This window comes from Cydia strobilella, chromosome 15 (genome assembly GCF_947568885.1).
Source record: "Cydia strobilella chromosome 15, ilCydStro3.1, whole genome shotgun sequence".
Taxonomy (NCBI): Eukaryota; Metazoa; Arthropoda; class Insecta; order Lepidoptera; family Tortricidae; genus Cydia; species Cydia strobilella.
Genome location: NC_086055.1, coordinates 14,034,603 through 14,055,233, shown reverse-complemented (window position 1 = coordinate 14,055,233; position 20,631 = coordinate 14,034,603). Strand labels below are relative to the sequence as shown.

General features: G+C 40.6%; 1 protein-coding gene across 1 annotated transcript in view; it reads right to left on the bottom strand.

Moving 5' to 3' along the window:
* The window catches only part of LOC134747601 (anaphase-promoting complex subunit 1), a 38,315-nt gene extending 18,615 nt beyond the window's left edge, over nt 1-19,700 (bottom strand). The window contains exons 1-15 of the mRNA XM_063682192.1: nt 19,521-19,700; nt 18,945-19,140; nt 17,817-18,134; nt 15,620-16,956; nt 14,815-15,007; nt 13,678-13,838; nt 12,270-12,992; nt 12,009-12,144; nt 11,438-11,582; nt 11,237-11,283; nt 9,639-9,795; nt 8,157-8,309; nt 7,523-7,760; nt 5,312-5,474; nt 2,945-3,124 (exon numbers count right to left, since the gene is read on the bottom strand). Coding sequence (XP_063538262.1) covers nt 2,945-3,124; nt 5,312-5,474; nt 7,523-7,760; nt 8,157-8,309; nt 9,639-9,795; nt 11,237-11,283; nt 11,438-11,582; nt 12,009-12,144; nt 12,270-12,992; nt 13,678-13,838; nt 14,815-15,007; nt 15,620-16,956; nt 17,817-18,134; nt 18,945-19,140; nt 19,521-19,544 — 4,171 coding nt within the window. The 5' untranslated portion in view covers nt 19,545-19,700. The remainder of the gene's footprint in view (nt 1-2,944; nt 3,125-5,311; nt 5,475-7,522; nt 7,761-8,156; nt 8,310-9,638; nt 9,796-11,236; nt 11,284-11,437; nt 11,583-12,008; nt 12,145-12,269; nt 12,993-13,677; nt 13,839-14,814; nt 15,008-15,619; nt 16,957-17,816; nt 18,135-18,944; nt 19,141-19,520) is intronic.
* Nucleotides 19,701-20,631: the final 931 nt, after the last annotated feature.

Here is a 20,631-nt window from a genome sequence, read left to right as displayed (position 1 = left end):
GGTACATGTTTCTTATAACTAGTGTCTTATACATAATTCATAAACCAGGACAGTTGCCACCACTTAATAGCTCATTAAAGAAAAACAAAATACAGGATAACTAAACTTAAAGATTAACAACGAGGGTCGAATTAGGACAGGGGCTAAATTAATGAAGATAAAACTATTTTTATACATTACATTTGCAATTAAGTGTAAAGTTACAGTGTATTTAATTCGATTATTTATTTAAAACCAAAAGTACTTGACGTTTAAATTTAGACAAGGAGTCATTAAATATATCAATTTTTGAGAAAATATCATTATTAAATCTGCAAGCTCTTATCAGAAAGGAGTTTGATTTGTATTTCTTTTTAGTAAAGGGAATACAAAATAATTTATCGCTACGCCGTGTGTTCAAGCGGGGAGTTTTAAAGCTAAGTCTACTTAACAAATAAGGGGAGTCAATTAAATTTCTTAATACTTTATACAAAAATATTTGATCTTTTAATGTGCGCCGGCTTTCAAGAGACACCAGTTTATTCAGGTTAAGCGGTTGAGTTGACACAAGGTTTTTATATTTTAAATGTTTGATGAGCTTCTTTTGAATTCTTTCAATACTATGAATATAACATTTATAGCTAGGGTTCCCATACTGTTGATCCATATTCCAGAATTGGTCTGACTAGCGAGTTGAAGAGTGTCAGCAAGGTGATAGCTTCTTTGAATTCTTTACAAGTTCTCAAGATGAACCCAAGTAACCTAAAGGCTCTATTTATTACGTTGTCGGTGTGGTCGCTGAATAATAATTTGCTATCCAAATGAATACCTAAATCTTTAATAGTAGAAACTCTACATAATGACACGTTGTTTATAAGGTAGTCGTAGTTAATAAATTGTTTTTTTCTACTGAACGTTATTATGTTACACTTATTTATATTTAAGTGCAAATGATTTAATTGACAATATATATGCAATCGGGTTAAGTCTTCCTGTAAAGCAGGGGTCGGCAACCGGCGGCCCGCGGGCCGCATGCGGCCCGCGAACTGCTCGCTTGCGGCCCGCGAGCCTCCGGGTTACATCAGTCCTACGTCATCGTCACTAAAGTGATCTAGTGAAAAAGAAAAATCTTTCATTTCAATTTATTTTTTTTGGAGTTGGGACCCATTATCACAAGATCTCAGATGTGCCAATATGAGTGTCTGCCTATCGCAATGTAAGAGCGCGCGAGGCGCGCTGAATGTTGGGTTTCGCCCGACCTGTAAGTGTGGAGGGTTTGCTGAATGTCGGGCTTCGCCCGACCTTTAAGTGTGGAGCGAGCGCCCTGCTTCGCTGAATGTCGAGCTTCGACCGAACTTTAAGTGAGAGGGGCGCCGCGGGCGCCTTGCATGTAAGAGCGCGCCAAGCGCGATGAATGTCGGGCATGCCCGATCTTTAAGAGTGAGGGGCGACGCAGGTGCCCTGTATGTAAGAGCGCGCGACGGGCGCTGAATAACTGTGAGGGACGCCACAGGAGCCCTGCATGTAAGATAAGGGGCTTACATACAGGGGCACCCTGTATGTAAGAGCGCGCGAAGGGCGCTGAATAACTGTGAGGGACGCCGCAGGAGCCCTGCATGTAAGATAAGGGGCTTACATACAGGGTCGCCCTGTATGTAAGAGCACGCGAAGCGCGCTGAACGTCGGGCATGGCCCGACTTTTTAGTGTGAGGGGCGCCGCAGGCGCCCTTCATGTAAGAGAGGACGAAGCGCGCTCTGAATTGCGGCGCTCTTTGCATAAAAATGTATATTAAAAGTAGTCCTTTTTGACAAACGACGTCTAATAAATTCACGAATTATTAACAGTGTGCGGCCCGCTGCAATTTTGCTAACCGCTATGTGGCCCTTGGCTGCTAAAAGGTTGCCGACCCCTGCTGTAAAGCTTGACAATCACTTATGATCTTAACAAGTTTCAGTATCTTTTTATCGTCGGCGTATAAAAGGCAGGTTGAAGATTTTTGCACTTTGTAGTTCTTCCTCAGCCACCCGTTGACCACGAACGCTGTAAAGGGTTCGAAACGTCGGGATGTATTCTAAATTCAATATACGCAATATAATCCGTTTTCATAGTTTTATTTCATGAGTAACTATCGCGGTAACCGGAGACAATATTATTGAAATACACAATTCAAATTCCCATTCTGATCGTATGCAGTTAGTAAAATCGTATTTTGATAAACGTAATTATTTCCGGAAGTATTCGTTCTGAAAGAAAAAAATATGTGCGTGTCCCGTTCTAACTTTTGAACCATGAGTCCAAAAAATATGGAAAAAATTGTGAAAGTAGAGCGTAGTAAACTTTCATGGAAAACTATAGCGAACCTGATCGGTTCAGCCGTTTCTGAGTTTTTGCAAAAATTATATTTTGATGGATGGGAGACTACGGAACTCTACACTGAGCATGGCCCGACATGATCTAGGACGGTTTTTTTTTATATTTGATCAGCGGGTTACTAAGCTTGCTTATTCTAGACTAAAAATTTGAGTTACGATGAACAACTACGAAAAAAGGACGTTTTCTTAAATCGTCTATTTTTTATCTCTTTGTTAATTTAAACACCCTGTAGCTCGTAAAGTATTGATCGTAGAGTAAAAATGAATATGACCTAATTTGTAGAAAATTTTACGTAGAATCTTTTGTCCGAAGTAATTATAATGCTATTCGTATAGATATTCGAGATATGAGCAAAAATCTAAAAAAAGGTACCTTCAACCCCCCTACTAAACCCTCAGCACAACCCCCACCCCCGAGAACTTTTAGTATGTTCACCTGGACACCACAAGGTATAAGGTACCAATTTTCAAAACTACACAAATTATTTCCGCAGATTGCCCATTTTCGGCTTAATTTGACGTGGCTAGTGTTGTATGTCTAATTTCACATGTGTTGAAGTAATATGGTCCTTATTCAGTGAAGAATACGTACCAATTTCCATTAACAGCACTTGCGCCAGATGAGCATGTTGGGTCCCTTGGTACACTAGACCCAATCCCAGTAATGCAGATACTAATATTCCGTGTTGTATGTCTAATTCCACGTGCGTTGGAGGTAATAAGGCTTCAAGATGGATACTCATCATCTTTGTGGCTTGGAGGTCCATGGTACCTGAGGACAAAAAAAATCAACTCCAGAGTAAATGAAAATTTTAGTTGTGTTTTTGAGCTTATCACAAGCTTTTTATTAACTTGCAATCTACCTACTTTTGACCGTTGAAGCTAAAAGCAATCGCTGCTTTGTCGATGAAGATAAAAATCGCGCTCATGTATGTGAATGTGAATTATCCACAGAAGTATATGGCCGCATTGACCTTACAGTTGAAAAGGTAACTTGCTTAAAGTAAAATCTATCTATGATCATTTCTAAAATCTAATCATCTAATGCTATTACAGGTCGTTATGTGTCTAAAACTGTCCAAAGACAAAATACTCAAGAACAAACTAGAAACTCAAATGGTTTAAAAAATATTTATTTTTCAGTTCTAATTGTTTGTAAATTCTTTCACCATTACACTGATTTGGTTTCAATGCATGAATCTAGTATAACTGGATCGGTCATGAGGAGTGGGGGAAAATGACCGAACGGGATAGTCTTATGTATCTTTCAGTAGGAGTAGCAGAGAAAGCGCTGTTATTGTTTGTCCTTGTCATAGTTTCACTTTTCCACCGCTGCCACAACCGAGGTTGTGGCAAACAAATAAGTACGTGACATGTCATGTTTGTTCGTTGCTTGTTTAATTATCGTTGTTTTGTATGAAATTGTGCTTTCTCTTATGAAATATAGTGATGGTTTGCGTTTTGAATGCTTGAACTTTGATAAAATAATGGTGAATTGTTCTGTAATCGGCTGTAATAGCCGCTCTGAGCAAAAATATGAGATCATAACCTTTCACACGTAAGTACGGTATTTTACACCTTCCCCTTAACGCAATATGTGAGAATAACATCGTAAAATTACGTTACACTCAAAGCAATGTAGAATCAAACGATTTCAATTAAAATATCACAATTATTTACGCAAATTAACAAAACATTATTTGTAAAATTATCCGCCCAAATTACGTAGGTAGGTAGGAGTCTGAGGTCAGCCATTTTTAAACTTCTTCTTAATTTAGCTGCATAACAATCATGTTAGGGATACCAGATGAAAATATCATAATTTTATGGGTAATTTTGACCTCGAAGTTTTTTCGTACTTCTAATTCCAAAAAATAAATAAACAAATGTTGTGAAGATTAAATGTGGTGTACATTAATTGGTGTGATTGCGATTTGTGATTTCTTTAAATTAAAACCCATAATACATTTTATTTTACGTTTTATTTACTAAACATGTTTAGTTTTGTACCACCTGCGCGAATTATAGGAGGTATTTCATTGTTTATACGCCTAAAAAGAACGGCCCATTGACATTTTATTTAACAATTTTTTAATACCGTCAAACAAGCTAACTTTGCCTCCAGGGTAATCGCCCCAACGTGATATCAAATATTGGGGTAATTTTTACCAATATGGTATCCCCACGTTTATGACGTCATCTATGTCTATCCCTTACGGGCGCACGCGTATAGCTGGTCTATATAATGCTAGGTCTATGTTTCAATGATAATTTTCAATTATTAAATAGTAGTCCGTGTCGATGTCCATTCTTGAGGTGGATCTTCTATCTCTCTCCATGTTACGTGGAGCTGTAATATGTTTTAATTATAATATACATACATTGACGACTTAATTTTTTATATAGAATAAAATTATAAAACTAAAGTGTAATACCTGTTATTTGGCCAGCCTGTATATAATCGTTATCTGAGTACCCACAGCACAAGCCTTATTGAGCTTCCTGTGGGACTTTAGTCAAATTGTGTAATAATGTAGGTACTGTACACTCCGTTTCAATCTAATTAGAACGTTTCGTAAATCAAATAAAGCAGCATTTAAACGAAATCTATTAGGCATGTTTGTACATGTCAAATCTTGCAAGTTCAATTTGACCCCCTTCCCGACTTCCAATTAAACTGAAAATTTGCATACATATGTAAGTCGGGTGACGATGCAATATTATAGTACCATCGAGCTGATCTGACGATGGAGACAGAGGTGGCCATAGGAACTCTGTGATAAAACAACGGAACCTAATTGTGTTTGGAGTTTTTAGAATTGACTCGATAAGTATTAGTTACCTGTAGAAAGAAAAGTACAGTCAGCGATAAAAGCTTGTACCAATAATTACATTTTTGCCAAAAACTTATTTAGATCTTGAATTATTTAGGTTTAAGTAGCAGAAAGCATGAACTTACCTCTATAAGTAGCAGCGATGCCCAAAAGCAGCCCCACACTAATCATTTCATTGCAGCGGACAAGGTATTCGTACATGTTCATGAAGGGCATATCTTTGAGGTGCCCGTTTAGCCCTAGAGCCATCAGGAAACCCGCGTGCTCCGTTGACATTTCTTGGGTGCCCTGCAATCAATCAACTTTAACCAACTGCCGAAGGCGGGTTATGTCTTGTATATCGTTGGACGGATTACAATGTTTGAGGTGCATAGACATAGTATATACAAGTAGTTATAGACGCGCCACCGAGCGACCGGGGGTAAGAGAAATTCATAAAAAATTTGGGCAGCATAGGATTTTTTATCTTTTCCTCTTATAAATTTCGGTATTTCGCCATCGCCAGAAAAAACCGGCCAAGTGCGAGTCGGACTCGCGCACGAAGGGTTCCGTACCATTACGCAAAAAAACGGCAATAAAATCACGTTTGTTGTATGGGAGCCCCACTTAAATATTTATTTTATTCTGTTTTTAGTATTTGTCGTTATAGCGGCAACAGAAATACATCATCTGTGAAAATTTTCTACTGTCTAGCTATCACGGTTCATGAGATACAGCCTGGTGACAGACGGACAGCGGAGTCTTAGTAATAGTCCCGTTTTTACCCTTTGGGTACGGAACCCAAAAAAATAAAGTTTTCTATAAGACGATCTCCGTGGCAGAGTCACTCTGTCAGAGTGTACTAGTAGTCCACCATTCGGACTTTTTTGTTGCTTTTTGACCAAATACTTGGTTTAGTTTGTTTGCTTGAGGCTTTTAAGTTTAAGTTTTTCTTACAAAACTTGTTTTTGCTTTATTTCGTTTGTTTTATAAACTGGAGCTATTAGTATTTTATACAATCGTGATATAATAGAGAGCTTTTCAGTGGAGTACCGGGTTTAAGCAGCGAAGCTTGCTGAGTTGCTTAAGTAAGGTACGGTACGAGATTGAAAAGCTTGATTATATCACTATTGTATACAATATTTTTCTACGAGATAAAAAATAATACGCCTGTGTTAATATGCCTGTGTCTCACGGAAGTTTTGTTATTAAAAAATAATACTTTCAACTAGTAGAATCATATAGGTAAACAAACCAAAAGTATACAGCTAAGATACGCGAGCTGCCGCAGCCCGCGATACCTTCATACTCGTGCGCGCCCCGGCCGCCGGGCCCGGCGCCCCCGGCGGGTTGGTCAACGACACCTCCTCGTAACGAGTGAGGCCCTGGTACCTGCTCCGCGCTAAATTCAATTTTAAGACTGTTTTTTTTCCCCGATTTTGGCCACCGTAGCCTATGGAGACTAACAAGCAACGCTAAGCGGTTTTTGTAGGGTATGTTGCTATATGAAGGGTGTGTCACATGCGCGTTTCTGACTTCAAATCAAATCAAATCAAATCGTTTATTTACCAAATATTTTACAAGTTGACATCACAGGTTGAACAAAAAATAATAAATTAGATTTTACAATTAAGCTAATATCCATCGGCCCCAAACTAGGCGCAGCCTGTATCTCGGGAACCGGGTAAATACAATTTACTGAGAAATTTTAACAATACTGAGTATGATGGCCGTTGATTGAACGAGAGATATCAAATATGAACTATAAATTAATTGAACTACAAAAAAGTGCATGCAGGAAAATATATGCAAACAAAAAAAATACAATCAAAATAAAGCATTTAGAAGAGACATGCGTGAGGGGATTTTTTTTTTATTATTTTTTTTTTTTTTTATGAAGCAATTGTTTCTATTACAACATAAAATAAAATGTTTTAGTTGGCCAACCAATCACAAAGCAGATGTGACGCAGCAGCGTGTTTAAGTAGGCTAATTTGCATTGAATCGAGTCTCCTTAAACAAGAAATATTTTATCGAAATGTATGAAGTTCTATTTTTAAAATTTTATAATTGACTAAACCATATCGATAAAATTCTTATGCTTGAATCGGCACTGCCATAAACTATCCAACGTTGAAAAGAGTAAGGTTGTAGTGTTGCATATGAAGTTGTAATACACATATTATAGTCGACGAGTAGAAAAACAAACTAATTACAGACCTAGATGTACCTCATGTCATTGTATGTACAAAGTTTCATAACAATTCAACCCGTATTCAATGAGAACGCAACTCCCTAAAAATTCGGCCAAGCTTGCCGACGACTCTTAATTAGAGTTATATATATATAGTGCTTACCCTAGGTTTATTATACACCACCCAACTAGAGTCAATGCTAGTTCCGGTCATGGGCACCAGCGCTAGCCCCGCGGCGACCCCGTTGTGGAAGTTGGGCCACAGCAGCGTGTGCGGGCCGGGCTCGGCGCCCGCCACGGTGGCGGCGCGCGGCGGCGGCGCGCGGCCCGACACGCACAGCGCGGGGAGGGTGAGGGGCTCCGTGGGCGCGCAGGGCAGGCTGCGCAGGGTTAACATGCCCCTGCAGGGTGAACAAACCACACCACATATACGACTATGCGTCAAAATGCTCCAAAAACCGGCAGCCCGGCTAGCACATGATTGGCGCGAGACTATCTCGCCGCGACATAGACTACCCTCATACAGTTAATAAAAGACGGGTAGTCTATCTCGCGGCGAGATACTGTCACACACACACACACACACACGCGCTCACACGCACACACAAACACACAGTAAGGTTATACTAGAATAAGTACTCATATTTGCATGTCTTTTTTGACAAAGCATGTGAAACTCTCCTCCGTTGTAAATACCTTCGTACTGACCATGTTTTAAGCAAATAAAATTTCTGATTTCTGAAATGATTATGAAATTCTAAATAGATACAATAGTGTAGATTTTAGTATTGATTTACCTAGCGACAGGCAGCGCCATAGTCCTTGTGCTGATGGCGAATAGATGCTTCTCCTGTTCTTCGATAAAGTCGTGGTCAGATACTTCTGGACGCTGTGTCAGGTCGATAGTAACAGGGATGGAGGACTGAAGAAGGTGGAATACTTCCGCCATTCTGTGGAAACATACTTGTTAAAATAAATACGTTTTGATATAAATCTAAACGACCCAAATATAGATGGCGCCGCTAATAGGGATGTTGACGTGAATCGCGAATATATAAAATTTTATGTTTTTACCATAGCAGGGAATTTTAGAAAGCTGAAAATCATATTTTGTAAGTGTAAATATGCGTAATATAGTATTTTATACAATCTTGATATAATAGAGAGCTTTTTAGTCGAGTACCGTGTTTAAGCAACGAAGCTTGCTGAGTTACTTAGGTTAAGGTACGAGATTGAAAAGCTTGATTATATCACTATTGTGTACAATACTTTTTCTACGAGACAAAAATATTATACTTTCAACTAGTAGAATCATATACTTAGGTAAACAAACCAAAAGTATACAGCTAAGATACGCGAGCTGCCGCAGCCCGCGATACCTTCATACTCGTACGCGCCCCGGACGCCGGGCCCGGTGCCCCCGGCGGGTTGGTCAACGACACCTTCTCGTAACTCATGAGGCCCTGGTACCTGCTCCGCGCTAAATTTAATTTTAAGACAGTTTTTTCTCGATTTTGGCCACCGTAGCCTATGGAGACTAACAAGCAACGCTAAGCGGTTTTCGTAGGATATGGATGTTGCTATACGAAGGGTGTCACATGCGCGTTTATGACTTATGAAGCAATTGTTGGCCAACCAATCACAAAGCAGATGCGACGCAGCAGCGTGTTTAAGTAGGCTAATTTGCATTGAATCGAGTCTCCTTAAACAAGAAATATTTTACTGAAATGTATGAAGTTCTATTTTCAAAATTTTTATACTTGACTAAACCGTATCGATAAAATTCTTATGCTTAAGTCGGAAGTGCCATAGACTATCCATCGTTGAAAAGAGTAAGGTTGTAGTGTTGCATATGAAGTCGTAATACACAGATTATACTCGACGAGTAGAAACAAATTATTAAAAATAATTAATAGTATTTAAAATAATGGCCAGCATCACGTGACTGCAAACGCAAATCGGAGCGCGTGACGTCACGGTGTGAGAAACACGCACAGACAAGTTGTCAAACCTGGTGGTCCTCGGTCCTCGCACCGACAGTCGGTTGTTTATCACCTCGTAGTACAGCGGCCAGAGGGCCTAATACACCATTCGATGTAACTGGACAGTATACTACCGACAAGTGGTATCGTTGTGTTCGGTATACTCTACTGAGTACGAAATAACAACTTGTCACTTTCTAAGAGTGTGGGGGGGATAACTGTGACGTCACAAAATCGGCAGTACAAAGTTTTTATTTTTTTCTTTTAAACATACCATGTGGGGTACCAAATGACTACCTGTGATCCCTAGGATATAGTAGGCTCAGGAGTTTAGTGTTCAGATGTTCCATGCCGGTGTTAGTATCACCGTCTTCGTTCTTCGACTGAAGTTCTTCCGAAGGCGCAATATTTTGAGAGTATGCCGTCTCTTTCTCTAGGACCTCGAGGGCGAGTGCTGTGAAAATAATGAAAATATGCGCGTCTTTAGAAAAACCGGACAAATACGAGTTGGACTCGCCCACCGAGGGTTCCATACAAGTTTAACTTATTTTTTTATTTTTACAAATTTATACATTTGCGATTTTTCCCTGTACTTGTAGTGAAAGACGATATTAGTTGCCAAATTTCATAGTCTTAGGCCAACGGGAAGTACCCTATAAATTTTGATTCCCTTGAGAGTGTTGAAATATACGTTTTTTGCGGTATAATAATGGCAGTATCTTTTTTGTACGTTAACTAAGAAGTTTTATTTTTTCACAGCTTCAAGGGACTATAGACCTGAGTATATGGTTTTAATTTCAACTCGATACCTCCACGCGTTCCCGAGATAAAGAGTCTTGACAGGCAGACGGACGGACGACCAAGTGATCCTGTAAGGGTTCCGTTTTTTCATTTTGAGATACAGAACCCTAAAAATAAACACAATCTAAGACTATTTATATAATTTTTTCATGGCGGCCGTTTATGCCGCAAAAAAACTTATATTTCGATACTCTCAAAGGAATCAAAACTTATAGGGTACCTACTTCCCGTTGACCTCGAACTAAATTTGGCAAGTAATATCGTCTTACATGTAGAGAGAAAAATCTGAAAACTTAATTCGTAAAGAAAAAAAAAGGTTTTTTTTTTTAATCTTTATTAGAAAAAGTTAAATTTGAACGGAACTCTCGGCCAGCGCGGGGGGAGGTTGTCTAGTGTATATGTACTCACACTCCATGTACTCGTGCTTGTGTTTGTGCTCCTCGGCCAAGTCCTCCCTCATGGCCAGCGCGCACGCCTGCGGCGGCCACGCGGCCGGCGGCGCGGACTTGCAGCGCGCGCAAACACTAAGTAAAGCTAGAGCCAGCGCGGGGGAGGTTGTCTAGTGTATATGTACTCACACTCCATGTACTCGTGCTTGTGTTTGTGCTCCTCGGCCAAGTCCTCCCTCATGGCCAGCGCGCACGCCTGCGGCGGCCACGCGGCCGGCGGCGCGGACTTGCAGCGCGCGCAAACACTAAGTAAAGCTAGAGCCAGCGCGGGGGGGATGTTGTCTAGTGTATATGTACTCACACTCCATGTACTCGTGCTTGTGTTTGTGCTCCTCGGCCAAGTCCTCCCTCATGGCCAGCGCGCACGCCTGCGGCGGCCACGCGGCCGGCGGCGCGGACTTGCAGCGCGCGCAAACACTAAGTAAAGCTAGAGCCAGCGCGGGGGGGATGTTGTCTAGTGTATATGTACTCACACTCCATGTACTCGTGCTTGTGTTTGTGCTCCTCGGCCAAGTCCTCCCTCATGGCCAGCGCGCACGCCTGCGGCGGCCACGCGGCCGGCGGCGCGGACTTGCAGCGCGCGCAAACACTAAGTAAAGCTAGAGCCAGCGCGGGGGGGATGTTGTCTAGTGTATATGTACTCACACTCCATGTACTCGTGCTTGTGTTTGTGCTCCTCGGCCAAGTCCTCCCTCATGGCCAGCGCGCACGCCTGCGGCGGCCACGCGGCCGGCGGCGCGGACTTGCAGCGCGCGCAAACACTAAGTAAAGCTAGAGCCAGCGCGGGGGGGATGTTGTCTAGTGTATATGTACTCACACTCCATGTACTCGTGCTTGTGTTTGTGCTCCTCGGCCAAGTCCTCCCTCATGGCCAGCGCGCACGCCTGCGGCGGCCACGCGGCCGGCGGCGCGGACTTGCAGCGCGCGCAAACACTAAGTAAAGCTAGAGCCAGCGCGGGGGGGATGTTGTCTAGGTCTCGGGGGGTTAAACCTGTGAAAAAAAAAGGGTTTTAAAAGAAAGAAATTTATTATAAAGACCTACTACATACAGCGCCACTTCAGATACAAAAAAAAAATAGGAACATACTAAACACTTAAAGGGTCGATACAGGGTTAATTTTTAAAGTACTTAAATGTTACACCAAAATAGACAGGTCCACCAGCAGAGTGAAAAAGAAAAGAAAAAGGAGTAAGGTAACTAATTACAAAATAAATTTTGTCGCTGCTCTAATGGCTACAAAAGGACTCCACTCAGCATATGCTCTGGTATAAATAAATACCAGAGCGCTGGCTTCACCCCGGGCCGTAGGGTAGCTTTAGTAGATACTACTTTTCAGAACTTATGTAGTGGTGTTGAATACTAAGGTGAACCAATTCTAGATATCAATTGTATATGACTAAAACTAATCTGATATACCTCTTTCGACCATGGCGAGTACTGCCTGGTAATGTGTGTTTCCACGGCGCGAGCGAGGAGTGCTGGTAGCCATATTGTCTCGTCGCGAAATGGTTTGGATGCCGCAATTTCGCCCGTTGCCGACTATTGATAATATCTAAAACAGGAAAAAATGTTGCTGTACTAAGCAACTGTTTAATAATAGACCTTAGGTGGCGAAACTATAAGGTTTTCTAGGTGACTACGAAACCCTAAAAAGATTTTTATGATAAAAAAGCTTACCTCAATAAGATCCTTAGACATCTCATTAACATCAGTCAAATACGGATAATATCCGACATCCACATCCTTCATCATCGAATTTAAATAGCTGAATATACTCGGCGGCTCACTATTAAAGTAATTCGGCTGTGATAATTTCGTAACAACATTCTCCGTCATCTGCGAGTCGTCAATATTATAATCAATACTGAAATCCGTCGGGAAATCCAGCCAATAATGATTTACGTATCCATCCAGACGCAGATCCTTTGCTATTTGGTATAAAAATGCCGATAAAGGCTTTAAATCACTGAATAACAAAGTGTTTAACTTTATCTCTTCATATATTAAGTGAAATGCGTATAATACTTGTAAAGTATAAGGAAAAAGGAGTGCGTTTGTGTTGAACTGCGCTTGCTTTTCCGTTTCTTTCTTTTTCAAACGCCTTTTAGAGTCTCCGGCAGGTAAAGTCATATTCAAAATGGCGGATAAAGAATTGCCAACGGCTTTGTGTAGTTTTGAATTTAGAAGATATTCCCAGTCTTCTGTGGTTCCGTCGCTGGAGGTTCTTTGTTTTTTGGTGGCGACCTCTTGCTCTGGTTCGTCGCAGTGTGACTGGGAGAGATTCTCGACGTCGTAGCCGATGAGAGAGAGTAATAGGTTGGAGAACATGGACCATTCTTGTTGCGGGGTCAGGTCTTGTGTACCAGGCGCGTTTCGTACTCCGTACCATTTTATAATCACCTGAAACTCAAAATATGTTCGGACACACACATACACCAAAGAGGATATAATAGGATAGAGCGGTACTGTCATAGAAAACTTTGTAGCCACAGTAAATTCACTGCCATCTATCAATTAAAACTAAAAATTAAGATGTATAAAAATACCATAAAATGTAACTATATACGGATAAATGATTTTTTATTTGCATTAAATATTTTTATATGATTTTGACCCATGTTCTTTCACTGATATGCGTTAAAATTGTTAAATAACAAACCAAACCGTCAACGCCATCTATTCGACAGTGGCAGTAGGCCAAAGGTAGTCACGCCATCTGATCGAGAATCAAATTTTCTTGATTTTCGAGGCACGTTTTTTTCTTAGACTGTATCCATCTATTACGGAGTTATATCTCTTTGCATACACTTTTATCTTTATCAATTTTACTTCGTATTTCGAAATTAATAAAATATAGGATATCGAATTCACACCACCACTTTTGACTCCGACTACCTGAGAATGGTCATTTAGCGCCACTAGCACCATCCCACTAACCCGGGGTTAAGCGGGTTTTTTCCTTTACATTTCCAAATTATTCAGGAAACCAAATATCGAACAAGAAAACAGTCGGCCCACTAATTGAAAAGTTCAAAATGGCGGCCAAATAAATTTACTAAATGAACCATAACTAGCTATTTCTTACCTGCATAGTTATATCGTTGGGCAGTAAAGCCTGCAACGAGCATAGACAATATTCTAGTAATCTTGAACAGGCGACCACAGGCAGAGATATGCGGTACATCGAGCCGTTGTCAAACACTAGAGTTGCGCGGGCGCCGCATGCATCCGTTATGCCTTTTAGACCTGTGACAACAAAACAATAAAAAAACAAAAAAAAAAACAACGCAACAACAACAATGGTAATTCGGTTCGTCGTTCGAGAAATTTACAAAAACAGTTCAAATGCGGAGTTATAATCTCAGGTATAGTCTGCACCTTCTCAAATGATTTTTTCGCCTAAAACCACAGAATATACATATAATAGTACTAGGTACAGAAAATTCACTAACAAAACGCGGCTACAACGCGCAAGGCGGCGTTGGCACGCGCTTACACGCGCAGGCGACCGTTCCGTAGCGGTGGCACTAGGGCACTACTATGGCAAAACCTCAAAATTGAGGCGGCCGCAGGTACTTGTAGCGACGCAACGAAATCGCGGAGTGAGACACGCCTGCTAAGACGGTAATCTGTTAAACAAAGGCCATTGTTCCTTTTATGCGAGCGGTCGCCCATTGTGTACCATTGAGTCTGAGCGCGTGCTACGGCTCGTACCCTTGTCAGAGACAATGGAACACAATGGGCAACCGCTCGCACAAAAGGAACAATGGCTTTTGTATAACAGATTACCGTCTTAGGCGAAAAAGTAATTTGAGAAGATGCAGACGTTATCGATACAGTCAGCGTCAAATAGATGGTGACGACCAAAGTGGCCAAATATATCGGAACACATCCTCGGTACGGTGTGTTACGATATTATCAGACAAGATTAAAAAATACGCGATTCAAGCTCTTCGCCTCCTTGAAGTCCTAAAAATCTTAAGAAATCCGAAAGAGCAACATCGGATAAGAGCGACAGAATCAAGATGCTTTAAGAAGTGTCGAACATTCAAAAGTGAACCTTATCAACACTTACCTAGAGTCTCTTTTTCCACAATCGACTAGGACACATGGGGTACGGGCGACAACAAATGTAGCGCCGAGTCGTCAAAACTTTCATTACATCGTGAAGGTAGCAAGCTGCTTCGCCGCTCGTTCAAAAGTAAACCTTATCCACACTTACCTAGAGTCTCTTTCTCCACCCTCGACGAGGACATATGGGGTACGGGCGACAACAAATGTAGCGCCGAGTCGTCAAAGGTTTCGTTACATCGTGACGGTAGCAAGCTGCTTCGCCTAGGGAACGGCGATTGGAATGCTGAGCGTTTCGTATATGGTGAGTCTATTAGGCGGGCTAGGACGCCGCCAACATGGACCTGGATGAAAAAAAAAAATTTGAAATAGTACACAGTTTTTTTATATAGACGACTTTGAAGGTCCTATAAACATGTAGGACCTTTTCATCTTAGTCTGTTAGTATTTCGTGTGCATGAGTATAATATGAGCTTTATCAACATTTTGAATTCAGATAAGAACCCTAATACAAAAGAGGCATTAGTATCACTAACATAAGCTAAACATTTTAGTAATAAGCTACTAATACATTTTGGAAATTTATATTCCGAAATAAATGATTATTTAATTTAATTTATTTAATTTTATTGCATTTTCAATAGTGAGCTGTTTAGTTTGACATTATGGCTTGTGGCATTTTTTTTAATTAATCCCGTATTTTTAAGAGAATAAAATTAAATGTCTACATATATGGATCTGTGGTCTGAAATAATAATTAAATGTCAGAAGTCGGGCACACTAAACTTGACTAAACGTAACAAATCTCTTGAAATTGGTGACCAAAATTGTCAGATTTAGAAATTATGTATTTTTAAATACTATTAACCTTTCGAGACCCGGACCCATATTCTAGTAAATATGGCTACCCAGGGAGCCGACGGGTCTCGAAACGTTAAGCCTAAATGATTGCTTACCTTCCCAACAACATGATTCCCACTTTGCAATATGATATTCCCTGATTCATCTATCAACGCAATCATGTTTAAATGGTCCAATACAACAGCATCTTTCGCCAAAACCGTCGAAATCGTGCCCACAATCAAATTCGTCTTACACAACTGTCCGTGCGAATGGCTTTTTTGAAGTCTCAATATCTGTAGCTTACTTACGCCCGCCACTTTTACCATGAAACATAAATACTCATGTCCAACTAAATCTGTATGTAAAAACGTATTCATATCCGTTGCGTTTTCTATAGGATCTCTCCGGATAGTCTGGCTGTCGGTCCAAATGTGATCGAGGCAGATATCCGGATATAAAGGCAAAGTCGGTGGTGTTTGGACGTTGTTCGCCATCATGGATGTAGATGATGCTTGTCCGATAGAATGGTGAGGCGATAAGCCTTGCTGGTGAAACACATTTGCTAACGGACTGTCCTGTTTTGATTTGGACGGGGTACCAACGCGTTTCGAATTAAACGGACTGCCGGTTAAAGGATTAGTTGTGTTCCGGCCTATGTTACTATGCATCGGGCTCCCAAAGTCAACGGATTGAGTGAAAACTGTTGTAGTTGAATTCAAATTCGGGCACATTGACAAGCACTCATCTCGAGTTGTTTTCCGGATTTTCCAGAGAGAATGCGTTGCTAGTTTACAGTCGTATAGTAAGATTATACTTGGATATGAGCTCACGAATATTATCTGCAAGTCTCCATCGTTATAATACTGAAGGCCGTGAGATGGTGATTTCATTAAGATAGGGCAAACTTCATCTAAAGGATGGCTCAGTGAAAAGCAAGTAGGTAAAGGCACGTCTTGGTCGTAACCTGAAATCGATTCTTGTCTTAGCTTCGCGCTCATATTCCCAAAAGTTTTCGATTTGGAAAACGTACTATTATAAGACTCGTTTAGTTTTGAGAAAGACATTGGCAGCATTGAATTTTGCATTAACTGTGTTGCATCTTTCTCGAAAAGCACTCCATATTTCATCGGCCATACTTTTTTCATTTGAAACGGAATACTAGTCATGTATTCTCTGCCATCCGTGGCATATACTCTTAAACACTTATTGTCTATGAGTAAAATTGAAGGCATGACGGTTGTAGTAAGATGCGCTGTGGAGTCTTCGATTTTGATATTTTTTTTAACATCTCCAATCTGTGAGTTTAGAGCGTCTAGGAGCATGGTATTGTTTATGGCGACGTGGAAGTCGGCGAAGGTGGCATGCTGGATCGGATTGTCTATGGTGTAACAGGCGATGGTTTCCCTGTGCTCTGCGGAGGACAGTTTGGTGGCAGGTGTGGAAATTAGCCCTGAAAGAATAGATTAGTATAGTATCCTCAACTTGTACTATGCGTAAGAGGGTTTGTGCGGCGACGCACTTCACGCACTTCCGCAGCTTCGGCTTTTTGGTCGGCGACCAGCCTCAGCCGCTCCGGCTCACTCGGTGCCTGCACTTTCTTACGGCGGGCGGGGGCTGCCCTCCCTGCGCGCCTCCGCACACACACTCTAGGGGTAGGGACCACAAAGACCACGTGGAGCCGGGGTTGACAAATTCGGTTTCGTGACAAACTTTAAAACAGGAAATATGCTCGGCTCAGAATAGTGGAGTGCTTTGATTCGATTTTTGTTATACAAAAGGTGTACAAAAGGAGCCACAAAATATTCAATGAAATCAAAAAAATAAGGCCACTGTGCGTTTTATTTCACGTAATATTCAATAAAATCAAAAAATTAAAATATCTCCGGCGGCTAAAATTGCTTTGCGAAACAACCCAAAAAAGCCCCCCACAGTGTCAGTTATCCTCAAACAAGGCGACTTATTTTAAGATCCAACCCATCTGAATTTCTTTGATGATGTTTTTTTGGAATGTGTCAATATTGTGTGGAAATACCATCCATAGCAACAGAAAATCAGTACAGAAAGAATGAATCATAATCATAATTCTATCAACAAAAGGGCGGTTATTTCAGATATTGGAAAAAAGGCTTTTGGCTTTGTTTACATTAGTGTAAGTATAGAAATTGCGGGAAGTTTCCAAAACGTTGGTAAAGTACTCGTAACTTTCAGGAAAAGCAAAAAAATGTTACAAGTTTTTTGTTACAAATTTCGGAAGCTTTCTGACGGCACAGTAGTAATTGTAAGGTGACAGGTGACAACGTTAAGATTTACCTTTTGACCACACTGCTGTACACCCCTTAACATACAACTCCTCCTCATAACAACAATCAGTCTTCGGATTAAACTTCTTCTTTCTCGGAGCACCCTGGCCATTATCCAGCTTAAACCTCCTCGAGATATTACTTGAGCTGTTCGCACTGCTAGCTCTAGACGGGCCCGGGGCTGATTCCGTATCCATCCGTTTCACTCCGGACATTTCTAACTTGACGGATATGTTGAAGTCTTGTTTGAGACGGCTTGCTGGTTGGAATGAGTCAGACATACCCTCTTCTTTGGTGTCTTTGGGGCTCTGTGGGTCTTCTTCGAAATCTGAAAGAGTATGGTGTTCAATATAAAAGCTAACAGGATACATTTAAGTCTATTTAAGTCTTGTCCATTTCAGAATGTTACCCTTAAATCAGTTTAAGCACAAACTATTGACATTTTTAATTGATAATTGTTTTTACACTATTTATGAATTATTGCTGTAATTTTATGCTTCTGATTTGACATGACTTTAATATTAATAATTTATATAGATATGTAAATTTATTTCGCATGTTAGTATGTAAGGATATTATTTAAGTTTTTGTACGCCATCAGGCAGGGTATATTAGTGCTACAAATATTTATTTATCGCCACTGTAATCAGTTTGACATATACTCACAAATAAAAAACCACTGAACTTTGACAGGGGGGTGTCACAACGCCTCCCGGGCAGGCGTATGGCAGTGGGCTGCCGCTCGGCTCGCACGACAGTTGTGTGACGTGGTGCTCGCGCAAAATTGAAAATACACAATGGCTTCGTAACCTAAATCTCGATCTAATCCCTATAAAAGATATTGTTCTGTTTACGGATGTCTGAGAAGAACAATACCTACCTAATTCCGTGAGAATCAGACATACTATCTCAACACAATGGCTTCGAAATCTAAATCTCGATCTAATCCGTATAAAAGAAATTTTTCTGTTTACGTCTGAATAAACGGAAGAACAATACCTACCTCCTACCTACTTCCGTAAGAATCAGACATACTAACTCTGGATAAAATTTTTATACTATAGTTAGACAGACTATAGTTGAAAATCCTTTGTAATATATAAAAAAAATTATAAAACAAGTGTAGAAAATTACTCACCATGTTTAGCATTATAATACACCTCCCGGACACTCCACCACTCTTGGTCCTCCTTAGTCTCAAGCAGGCTTTCATCTTCGATGGCGAAGTTGGTCAACTTATACAGCAGCGAGTTCTCCGAAGTCGATGAGTTGGCCTTGCCATAGATTTGTTCTGGATGCTTTGCTAGCACGGTCCGACCATGCGGCACAAACTCCTAGGTACACAAATATAGTGTTTTAAAACAGGCAAGTCCACATAGAATGAGCCGCCTTGAGAGGATATTCACGAGGCAGCTTGGGCTGTGCATAGAGATCGCCGCACATAAAGCTACGATACTTCGGGCGAAGATTTTCCTAAAGGACAGAGCGCTTTGTGCAGCAAAATCCTCGTAAGACCATGTCCTTTGTGGACCTTAAATTATGAATATTTTCATTTATTCTCCTTGTAATACTTTCCAATAAACAAAGAGGAACTAATGCATTTTCTAAAGGACTATTGTTAAAAGCGTTATTGTGGCTATAATGAGAAGTAAAATCAGAAATAAAACTATAAGAATAGGAATGTTTTGTTTTACTAAAACAAAATATAACCTACCAACGGTTCAGATGCCGCGATCATTGTATTGTCATCCAGATTTGAAGCTATTACTTAAACTACACGGAGTTGTAAGCATAAATCACACTTTTTATTAATAACAACACGATTAAACAATAACTAGTTTTATCGCCGAAATCCGTAACAAACCAACGAAGTCGGTTTTAACCATGTTTTGACAAATTTGATTTGATGCAGACGTTTTTTTTTTTGGACGTTTATGAGACGTTTTTGCTAACACGATAGTTTTTTTTATCCTTTCCTAACTTTCCTTTTATCTGTGGGAGACCCGTATCGGGCATCAGTTTTTGCGGCAATTTTAATTAAATATTTGAACTTCAAGGTCACTATTTAAATAGCACATCTTTGACAAGCCACAGATGATTTCTATAAACTTGCTTCCAACTTGATCTGATTTTCATTCTAATATGATTATATGATTTATATGATATTATGAACAAAACACATTGAATATTGAGTAAAATGTTAGGATATTTACAGGCTAAATTACAAAGTCTTCTGCTTGCACATGGTGTAGCTATAGTTTGTTTTTGGAGTAGAACTGAGTAGAACTTTATTGAATAAAATTTGCTACAGACGGGCGTACCGGACCGCGACCTTGGTCCGGTTAGCATATCTCTTGCTCGCTCTCACTTATGGTTGCGTCCTTGACGGACGTACGGCGGACTACTTTGCGTCCTAACACTCGATCTAACAGTCCTCGGATCGGACCAAGGACGCGGTCTGGTACGCCCGTGTGTTATAACTACTTATTAGGCTCATACACACGAGCGCCTTTACACCGCGCGTTAAAAAAGCGTTTGAATGACACAAATGGATACATATGTATTTATTCACACGATGGCGATGGCGGTGGCGCTTATAATCTTTATATCAAGCGTTGTTGCGCGCGCGTTGCAGAACCGCTCGTGCTACTGGGGCCTTAGTGTCTGGTAAAAAAAAACGCTTTTTTAATACGCGTTGAAAAAGCGCTCGTGCGTTGAGGCCTAAGGCATTTTTTCTGATACGATGGACACTGCCATTACACACCATCGCACCGCACCAGTAAGAGCGAGAAAGAGATATCGCTTTCTTGCTCTTACTTATGAGT